The sequence below is a fragment of the Cydia strobilella genome, chromosome 17 (genome assembly GCF_947568885.1).
Source record: "Cydia strobilella chromosome 17, ilCydStro3.1, whole genome shotgun sequence".
NCBI lineage: Eukaryota > Metazoa > Arthropoda > Insecta > Lepidoptera > Tortricidae > Cydia > Cydia strobilella.
In genome coordinates this window covers 8916573-8927917 of record NC_086057.1, presented here as the reverse complement: position 1 = coordinate 8927917, position 11345 = coordinate 8916573, and the positions used below count along the sequence as shown (strand labels likewise).

The following is an 11345-nucleotide window of genomic DNA, read 5'->3' as shown; positions in this document are numbered from 1 at the left end:
GTATCTGCCACCCTGAAATTTTTCCAAATAAAGTAGAGATTTTACTGGCAATTTGGTTTGACCAACTGTACTTTTGACACGTCTGATTCGCTAATTTTGATGCTGACTGTACTACATAAGTTTTCTACATGTCGTACCAATTACGTCACATACCTTATAACTAAGGGCGTAAGCATTAGATGGCACGGTTGCACGCAGCGGGTGAGCGGGCTAAAGGTGCCCACTGATTATCAGTCCGTCGGACGATATCGGCCTATCAGTTAGAACAAAAATTTTACAGTTCCTAACAACTGACAGGCCGATATCATCCGGCGGACTGGTAATCAGTGGGCCCCTTTAGTGCCAGTTGCACCGTCCGCACTTGACAAACCGATCAACGTCACCAGCGCGCTGCGGCGGTTTACTATGAAACTTTCCATATAAAATAAAATTTAGCGAACGATGACAAACAGTTTGGTGCAACCGACACTAACTGGCGCGCATGCATGCGACGGGTTTTACCTACAATGGTACGTGCCGAGCGTGGGTGCGCCCGCTCCGTGCACCCGCGCCACCTAGAGGACGCCCTAAGGAATACGCGCAGACTACCTTAACTTACGACAAATCGCAGTCACCACACATAACCTTTAGTCTGTGTTGTGCTACGAGGCAGCTTACGTACTCCACATCCTGCTACGCACCTCGCACCCGCTTTGATGACCACTTTGGATCAGACTAACAACCTTCTCATATTTATTTATACCAATACCGCACACTCCAGGGACGCGGGTCACTCGAGGACGCGGGAGACCACCAGCCACTTGGTTGACGACGGTGGAGAAAAGCCTGAGAGAGCAAGGGATAAAGGACGCACACCTAGCACTAAACCGTGCAGAATAGAAGAAGAGGACAGGGAGGGCCGACCCCAAGTAAATGGGATAAGATCTGGGAAGAAGAGACCGCACACTGGATACTAGAAGAATCCTGCTTGCCCCTTGCGCCCTCGTGTTTAGTGCACGATGCAGGGATCGGAACCGGTTTTTTGCAAAAACTTCGAAATATCCATATATTTTGAATTATTTTGTACTCGAAATGTAGGGCTCAGTTGTGTTTTTAGGTAACGACATCGCATTATTAGATTGCCCAATTTAGAAATGAAATAATTAGCAAAAAACGAAAAATACCGTTTTCGTTCCCATACAAAAATACCGGTATCCGCTCTCTGGCACGATGTGACGCCAATCCTCCCGCTGCCTTGTCCCTCAGGCTTCGTGCGCCGGCTGTTTCACAAACTACTGTACACTAAGCCCTGAAACATTGTAAGTCAGTGTGGATACTAAAAATCTTCTTGTATAATGAGAAGCGGCCCGTACCCAGCAATAGGAGGCTGACTATAACGAATTTTTTTTATAGCTCTACCAGAGAAATCGGCGAGCTGCGAATAAAATCCTTCCTCTATGCATCAGGTACATACCTCCTTTATATAGAAAAGGCAGAATAACTGAACGTCAGTCTACTTAGTGACAAACAATCTGCAAATAGTTGTCAATATTGTCATAGGCAAGCTATGCTTTAATATAAATATTAACTTTAAAAATATGAAATACCGATATAACATCAATAGTATGTAAGTGCTTTGGTTTAGAACTGTAAACTTGCATATTTGGAAATAAATATTAATAACATAGCCGAATCTAGTGATAATAAAATAAGCTGTGAATTTATTTAGTGTAAACAGAGATAGCCGTAGTAAAGTGATTTGAGTGCTTTGTGCTGGTACCAGGATATGGAAGGTAAGTGCTCAATAAGCTATTTTTCAAATTTCATAATAAAGAATATGCCAGAAGAATAATTAAGACGACCACAATCCAGAACCTGTTAAGAGAATGGTTTCTGCTTTTAAAAAAAATCGATGAGATATTTTAGAGCTTGCTTGGTAGGTAGTCTGACCAAGCTAACTCTGCAATATCTGCAATTGTATTGACAAAGTGTAGCCATGTCATCATTGATGTCAAATTTATATGAAAATATAACGTTTATATTGACATTCCCTCACTATGTTCTATTCAAATCGGAGGTAAGTTTTCTAAGACGGACTTTTACTTGATTCTAGTTATTGGACGTTAGACCGTTAGTTTCGTTGTATTTTTCTTATTTGGTCTTTGGTATTTTATACTTGGGTCGATTTGCCTGTAAAGTGATTAGAAACCATACAAAAATAAGCCTTGTGTGTCTTTTGAAAGGCTTATTTTTGTATGGTTTTCATATATAAATAAACCCTTTTGAAAAGACACTCCTCAATTATAAGCTTACAGCCAAAGCGCCTAATAATGCTAACAACAGTATTTAACAATACATAATGAAACAATATATGTAAATCAAAGTGTGCCAGCTATCGGCGAACACGTCGGCATCCTGGCTTAAAACGAGTTACTTGAGCAGCGCAGCTCTATCTATGTAGTCCTTTGAATATTTATTATAAAATAGCATATTTGCCACATTACCCTACTTACCCACTTCCCCACAAACAGTCAGCAATTGTACTCCATTATCTGACTTTCGGTGTAATTATCGTATTGAGAATAGCTCTGCTGTACCGAATCACCGGGGTTGCTGGCCATTTCCATTGTGCGCAATGCAATATTACAAAGGCCACAATTTTGTCATTGCGATATTTGCGATCCAAAATTAGACGTCTGACTACTTCTTTGAGCGTCCTTTAAAGGCTTTCCAATTCCAAATTATTTATTTGTTAAACATAGGTACAACAGGTCTTAAATGTATAATACAGCTTGCGCTGAAAAATTGCATGGCCACTTTGTGAATGAACTCAATCATAAAGTGTCCATGCAATTTTGCAGCTAGCTGTACATGGATGGCTTGATATTAATTACATTTTGCACCTATAACTTCGGCCAACATCCACTTCGGGTCGTTGCGCCACAGCACTAAGTAAGTACTCGTAATTAATAGTATCTATTACTTAGTTTTAAAAACACCTAAACATGTACCTAGTATTTTATAGGTACAATCGTGAGATCTTAACAGAATAAGCTTTCCAATCTCGATTGAAAAGTCTTCTGTGTTGGCCTAAGAAATTTATATGATAATTATGTCATTGTATATAATACTTTTTGTATATAATACTTTTGTATATAATATTGTATATAATACTTTTTCTACAGGTCTACCGAAAGACCAAATCAAACAAACTAGGTATCTAATGAATGTATAACGTCTAAGGCCCGGCGAAATAAAGTACTTACAGGTCTAATGAGCCAAACGCTCGTTGATGTCTTATGTTCTATTTTTGGCTGAGGGAGTGGGATAGAATGGGATAGCAGGGATAACCGTGTTTGTCTTATTTACTTGCTTTTCAACCAAAAAGCTACAATTATTATATTACTCACAGATCACAGATGTACCGAATTGCCAGAGGCTGACCATTGTTCGACATGATGCAACTTTACATAACACGATATCATGCGATCGCAGATTAGACGTGGGACTGCTTTCATAATCCCTGTCTCCCACCGTTGAAGATGTACAAAGGTACATATTAACTTTGAATGTGTCTTTTTCAAGGGAATGTGACCTTAGTGCGGCCGGCGCTTACATCATTATGAGTGTTGCTTCAATATAACAACATACTAATGACTTTTCAACGTAAGCGACTGATTTATTAAAGTCCCTTGTTCCATTGTATAGTATCTTATGTTAGTATCACGCGATATTTTTCCGTAAGTGAATAAAGCTCTTGTTTGCCTCACGGGCATCGGCATCAAAGTAATCTTTTACATCTACTTAATTACCTATATATAGGATAATCACGCTTATATTGCTTTGGCTGAGACGAAAGCTTGTCTGTGGTTAGGAAGTGCTGAGATCAACATTATGTTATGTTAAGTAACAATTTAAAAGTGCTATATGGTGGTCGATTTTGAAGTGCCTACGATATTGCTTAAGCTTGTGACTTATAATATGTATACATACGTAATCGACTCGGCGAGATATAAAGACTATCGCTGATTGACAAATCCCTTGACGTTAGACCTTATCTTCGTATTATCTGAAGTATTTAATAGTTATTTGTTATACAAGGGTGCAAAGTTGTGTTTTACCCGCGAGTGTGGAATTGAAACACGAGCAAGCGAAAGGATTCTATCGTTGAACCACAAGCGAAGCGAGTGGTTCTAAAATAGAATCCTGAGCGTAGCGAGTGTTTTGACACACGAGAAGTAAAATACATTTGCACCCGTGTGTAACACAAAACTATTCCCCTCACTATAGCGAGGAAAGTGCAACATCCACTTAGATCATCATCACTGGAATCACTCATTTTTTTACGATAATACGATATTATAACAGAAAACTCTGGAAGTTGTGTATTTTTACGTGTTGGTGAGATTTTTTTTGTTGACAATGACATTTCTGACGATGCGTTTTGAACTTGCATCGACTCAACTTGTGCGTTCAGAATTACATTCAGCATCATTAAAAAAAAACAAATGTTTCTTATGGAATTTAAGGTTTATGACTTAAAATCATTAAATATAGCTAAATTTGGTATTCGTTATTAAATTCTCCAACTATTTATTTAATGATATTTAATATCGAACGAACCATTATTATGAGCGTTTTACGTTTTGTTATCTGTCAAAAGCTACTTAAACACGCTCCATCCAAGGTCAAATTACTTTCCCCACTAGTGGATAAAATGCGTTTTTCCCCGCTTGTTTTAAAGGATAAAAGACGGCTTTCCGAGTTAGTGAGGGGAAAAGCTAATTACTTTTTACTGAGGTATCAGCTTACTCACTAGGAGCTTCAGTGATCGTTAGTTTCTAATGGTTACATTACATAGATAAGTTCATAAGTCACTCATTTTATCCATTAGGTACGCATATTGCTCAGTAGTAAATCTTAAAATATTTTTAAAACTATTTATTTAGGGTCCATTGCGAGATCGTTGCATGGACATAGCTTAGTTCACTCCGATGGTGGTCTGGCCTTGCATTCGCCTTTTACGGTGATGCAACGGCCTAATTCTACACCTTGCATCTACATTCGGCCTATAAAGTTACGGATGGAATATAAATCGAATAGATATAAACAATCGCCGAATAGAATTACAATTATCGGTTTATATAGTAGGTAATAAGAGTTGCGTCACTGCTTCGATTTGCATTCCAAGGTCGGTGAAGAACAGCATATACATATTTTATATATGTACGATTAGAAAACTTCAGGGGGTGACAGTTGCGCTAAAGAGAGACTATGTTTTACGGTGTCGAAATGTATTTATTTTTTGTAAATAAAAATAAAAACAATAAATCTTAAAATATAAAAATATTAAGCTATACTTATAATTAACTTTATACAAGTGTTTAGCCCAACGGCCGGCCACTTCGCGCGTTTCGGCACACGGACCAGCCGCTGAGAGCCGCAGGAGGCTCTCAGTATAACCAGGGCGCGAGCCAATGACGACTGGCCGGCCGCTGGGAAGTTGCAACCCGTTCGCGTGCATAGTCGCAAGTGTTGGATTTGGTGAGACAAGAGCCTGGTAGGCCGGCATCACCTACATTGTACGTGACTGCCGACCAAATTGATTAAACATTCGGCCGCTCCAGAGATTTTACGAAGTCGCCCGAATAAAACAATATCCGAACGCTCAGTGGCTATCGAGGACCTTCGCATGGACTAGAAGTAACGGAGTACTCAGCTATTCGCTTGTTAGTTGGTAAAACCCGATCACGGGAGGGTCCAGTCGATGTTTTGCGTTCGGAATCTTGTTAGAGACTTAGTAGGGGGCACCGTAGCTGCCGGAGGGGGCGCGGGCGGGAGCTCCGTAGGAGGAGGATGGGCCAGATGGGTATCCGCCGGAAGAGCCACCGGACTGCTCGAATTGCGCGACCTGGATGGCCTGACGGACTCCCTCAAGGTTGATGCCAACGACGCGGCCACCGGAAGCGGGCGCTCCGTAGGACGACGAGGGAGCACCGTAGGAGGATGAGGGAGCGCCGTAAGAGGAGGAAGGAGCACTAGCGCCAAAACCACCGCTGATGCTGCCGGAGGAAGCGGAGGACTCTTCCTTCAGGAGGATTTGACGGACTTGCTCGAGGAGTTGCTGGTCAACGTTCTGGCCCTCTGAGGTCTGGTAGCCGGAGGAGACGGCGCGGTAGCCGCCACCGCCGCTAAGGCCACCGCCGCTCAGGCCACCGCTGAATCCACCACCGAAGCCGGAGCCGCCGGACGGGCGGTTGTAGTTGTAGCCGCCACCAGACAAGGGAGCCTCGGCACGGATGGCCGCCACCAACGCGAGGGCTATGCACTGCGAAAAAGAATACTAATTAGACAACTGGAACTATTCATACAATCGATAAATAAAATGAAATTTAAATCTGATAATAATCGTGACAAAGTTACTACTTAAGTTGAGACTATATCTACATAAATATGGTGATTCAAACGCTAATGCCTCTCTTAAAATGCTTTATGACCCAACCATTCGCAAATGTAAATTATGTGAAACGTGCATTATCTTGCTTTCCAATTCTGAGCATTTTATTTGCTAAATAAGTCTTCGCTACCATAAACCGTATAATATGCAAATACGTGAGCTACCGTTGCACAATCTCTGACCAACGGACTTCAGTTGTTTTTTAAGATGTTCGAGTGAGTTGAAAGTGAAATTTGTTAAGTTCTCACGAGCATGGTTTGGGTCAAGTGGCATAAGGTTAGGCAGCATGTCGCCATTCTTAATAATTTTACTTTCCTCGCGTCACGCACGTAACATTCGCTGCTCGTTGTATGTAAATACAAGCGAAATTATACAATTATAATTTTATTACTGAATTTAATGGATTGTTTTCTTAAACGCGATAAAATTTTGTCTAATACGTGATGAAACAACATCGGAAACGGCAAGTGAAAGTTCACAAGAAAGGTCAGAGGTGATATAGTGTCTCTGTTACATCACGAATGCACTCGGCTTAAATGTTAGACGCCCTAGATGATCTTTTGCCCTCATAAACACTAAAAAAATAAAAGATAAATTCATGACCCAGATTGACAGTACCCAACTGAAAGAAGTAGTATATGTAATATATTAAAATATATTTTTTTACCGCGCCAAATTGTTTTTAGGGTTCGGTACCCAAAGGGTAAAAACGGAACCCTATTACTAAGACTTCTCTGTCCGTTTGTCTGTCTGTCACCAGGCTGTATCTCATGAACCGTGATAGCTAGAAAATTGAAATTTTCACAGATGATGTATTTCTGTTGCCGCTATAACAAGTAATACTAAAAAGTACGGAACCCTCGGTGGGCGAGTCCGACTCGCACTTGTCCGGTTTTATTTAACCCCTTATGCTATAATATTGATATCCAAGCAAGCAAAATTTTCCAAAATGTTATCACGAGGAATCTTGAACAATGAATAAAAAATGTCTGTATTCCAAATTTAAATTGTCTCCGCATGTTCAATTGACATACTTACTTTTTTTAATTCTATGCTCTATGGATACATGATGATGCACTAGGTTATGCAAGGCTTCCGTGGCGGAAGTCACGCTAGTGTCATTAAGTTCTGAGCTTTCGACGATCGAGATGTCTAATGTCTATGGTGCTCGATCATGCTATGCTTATGCATTAGGCACAGACAATGGGTAGTTTTCTCATAATAAACTTTATAGGTAATAACGTCCCGGATATAATTATAGTTGGTCAAACCAAATTGTCAGTAAATGAGAACAAAAAAAAACTATACTCATCCTTTTTTTTGGGTGCTAGTACTAGTGTAAGACAAAGATAGTATGATTCTCTCTGTCTATGTTTGAAATGAGACAGTCCTTTGACAAACTATAGAAAATAAACGATTTAAGTATACTAAAAAGTACTTAATTGTTTTTTTTCTGAGGCTTATACAATTAAAACCTATTAATTACATTTTATAGGTAGGTACAGTCGACTTCATAGTTATGTTTACACTTTTCTGCTTTACTCCTTTGTAATACTTAAGGCGAAAAATGTAAACATATCTTAATTGGCGACTGTACCTATGTATATTAAATTGTATGTCGATCTAAAACTACGTAATATAAAATGGCGTATTAAAAATAATATACAAATTTAGGAAAAAATAAATTTCGCTCACTTGCTCAACCGTAGATACATTTTGATAGTCAAACGGTGTTCGATTTCTGAATTAAATCAGCAGGGTCCGTGTTAGGAATCAGATAGGTATTTAAGTGTTTTGTTATGTAAGAGTAGTATGTACAATATACAAGTTTAAATAATGCATTCTTTTATCTTTAGCGAATTAAGCCTTATGAGTTAAGATGTTAATATTATTTTAAGTTTTCAATCCCAATCAATTTGTCTATACTTGATTATGACTAAGAACGTACCTACACAATTTTTTTTAAATAAAGAATGTGTCAAATTCGTAAACGCAAATATTTATTCGCTCAAATCCTTATCATTATCAATTTGCAATTCTTAATAATGCGTATACATACTGTTTTTTAATAACTATTGTATCAAAGCTTGTATTTAAGCACATCGTAAAGTCAATACTCAATATTGACGAAGACGAGCTCTACGTCTCATTTGTTTACGCTGTGTGTGTGTCTCGTCATTTTATTCAAAATTAAACCGATTATTAAACCGCTCATAAAGTTCATCTAAACACATGAACAAGAGTGGAACTTTTGACTATAGGTAGCGTTATATAATATTAGGTATATTGGCTTTGTCATAAATATAAGTCTGTTTTTTTTACGGAGAATTGATATGGTTCAATTTATTATGTGATTCCAATTTTTTACTCGGTTAAAAAAGTTCTATTTAGGAATTATTGAATTACTTACCATCGTATTATAAAGACTTAAGCAATGCATGCTCAATTACTTGAACGTTACATCGGAATTTAATTACTTTTAACTGGAGTTTGTAAGTTTTAAGATATGCGTAACCTCTGACCCGCGGTCTAGGCTTGCTCATGGAAAGATACGCACTTGTGCAATAGAATATAATTGGCGTAGTATACTGCGTAGCGTAAGTGAACGGAGCGGAAACTGAAGGATTGTTGCCAAACTGGACCCTACCTAGAATATCCAAATAATGTACGCACCAAAAAATTATGTCGGTATTTTTAAAACAATTTTGTAAGAGCAAATTGGTCCTTCTTAAAAAAATATTGCTGCTTTGGTTACCTATATTTTTATACTTTGTATATATGTTAATTTTTGAAAGAAATGCTATTTAGCTTATTCTCTCTGTTTTCAAATTATAGATGTTTGGGTATACATTGCTATATTCAATGTTAATAACACTCTGCTATATTCTGACAGCAGTTGATAAAATATTTACAATATTAGTGGTGGTAATTGTTATAACTGTTTCAAATTTTAGGTATCTAGTATCTACCCCAAACGGTCTCTGAGAAAAACGCATTTAACTGATTTGCAAGACCCAAGTGATCTCATAAGTGTTCAGTTTGTCAAAACAAAGAACACTAAAAATTGAAAATTGTACTTCATAGCATCACAATGGCTAAATAATGAAAACTGTAAACGGTAGGTACTACATGTGTGTTAACGGCAAAAGATTCATATTATACTTAATAATTCATTTATCACTATAAATGTTACCAAGACGTAAAATTTTCCGAAGAACAACAAAACGACAGAAAGTTTAATGTTACGGAAAGTTAGCTTGTACCTTAGTATCTCGTCTTTTACAGCCTTAATTAAATACTATTAAAATGTTGTTTGAACCTATAAAATATCGCCATTTTCACCTACGTGCTAACTTTAGGGCCATTACTACATAAATAATGTCTGGAAGCAATTGAACTTTTGACCCGCTAGAAAACTTATACATACAAACATACATATAATCACGCCTATTTCCCGGATGGGTAGGAAGAGACCACGGATTTCCACTTGCTACGATCCTGAACATACCTCTTTCGCTTCCTTCACTTTCATAACATTCCTCATACGCGCTCGCCGGTTTAGGGTGCTCTTGACCTATCCTTTTTTTAGGATTTCCCTGATCTGATCACACAAATCTCTGAAAACTTATAGCTGATACGTTTCAGAGTAGACAGAATTTAGATACCATCATTACTAAAACCATAGAATAGATAATTATCGTTAGGTAATGATATATTGTGTGGAGCGTACTGAGTGATGGGACAAAAACAGTTGACTAACGATTTATGGTGTGAACTCAATTTGAATAGAGATACAACATTACTCATTATTTTGTTGCTTAAAACATAATTGTTAAAGAAAACGCCAATGTTGACAATGTGTTCAAGATGATCAAACTAATTGCTTAAACTTCCCGTTTTAAATTTCTTAAATTATCTGAACTTATTCATCACTTTGAAATAAATAGGATTAACTTGTATATCGTGTTGATAAAGTTATTAATTTAATCGTAATTAAATAGTGTTGGTCACTAAACTCAAGCTGAAAAGTTCTGAAATCAACTTCAGTGCATAAAAACAGTCCAAAAAAATTTAATCACATCCTGTGAACCAAAACACATTTCAATAATCATTAAATCATCGATTAATTCGGATTCCAAATTTAAAATACCGATGCACTGTCAAACTTGATTTCGGAACGTCACAATCACTTGTCACTTTTTAGTTTTTTTAATTCACTTGGCACGGGCACTGCACTGGACTTACCGCTACGAAGGCTTTCATGATGCTTAGTGATGGGTCACTTCGGTAACTAGTGAAGTAGTGTGATGTTCTTGGATGCTATCAGGTACTATATAGCTAAATGGCCGCGGTGGGGCGGAGAAAGGATAGGTATGGCAGTTGTGCAAGAAAGGGAGATGCTACCATAGAGTCGAACGAGGAAGTTTTTTAATTGGAGGGCGTTATGCGATTATTTTTTTCGAATTTAGAAGACTGATAGGTGGAAGGTCACGAGCATTACCAGTTGAGTAATTTGCGGGATGGTTAGAATAAATATTTGTGCAAAAAACTGCGTGTTTACATACAGAGCGCTACGCACGCACGATTAACATGTTTTTTAACATCTTAATTGCCCATTTCATTTGATTAATTTTGACATTTTATTGGCAAAAATTATACAATAATCGTTTTTACATTAATTATTTTAATTAATTTATCTATGTCGTGGCGATCTATATATTTTTCTTCTAATATTAGATGTTTACCTGCAAATTATCAGGAATATCTAGACTCCCTCCCTGATCTATTTAAATAACTAATTTGAAGACAATACAATGAGTAGGTATCAAGACATAACGGTATTGAACATGATAGTTTAACATTTGTTTTGAGTAAAGAATTCCCAGTACTGATGTTGACGCATTTTCAC

The 11345-nt window shown here is 37.8% G+C and overlaps 1 protein-coding gene across 1 annotated transcript; it reads right to left on the bottom strand.

Moving 5' to 3' along the window:
- Positions 1 to 5256: 5256 nt before the first annotated feature.
- On the bottom strand, positions 5257 to 10936 carry LOC134748849 (pro-resilin). The gene is made up of 2 exons (XM_063683670.1): positions 10682 to 10936; positions 5257 to 6307 (listed from the first exon to the last, which is right to left on the bottom strand). Exons 1-2 carry the CDS (start codon positions 10697 to 10699, stop codon positions 5777 to 5779), a joined length of 549 nt encoding a protein of 182 aa, XP_063539740.1. The 5' UTR covers positions 10700 to 10936; the 3' UTR covers positions 5257 to 5776.
- Between the last annotated feature and the right edge of the window lie 409 nt (positions 10937 to 11345).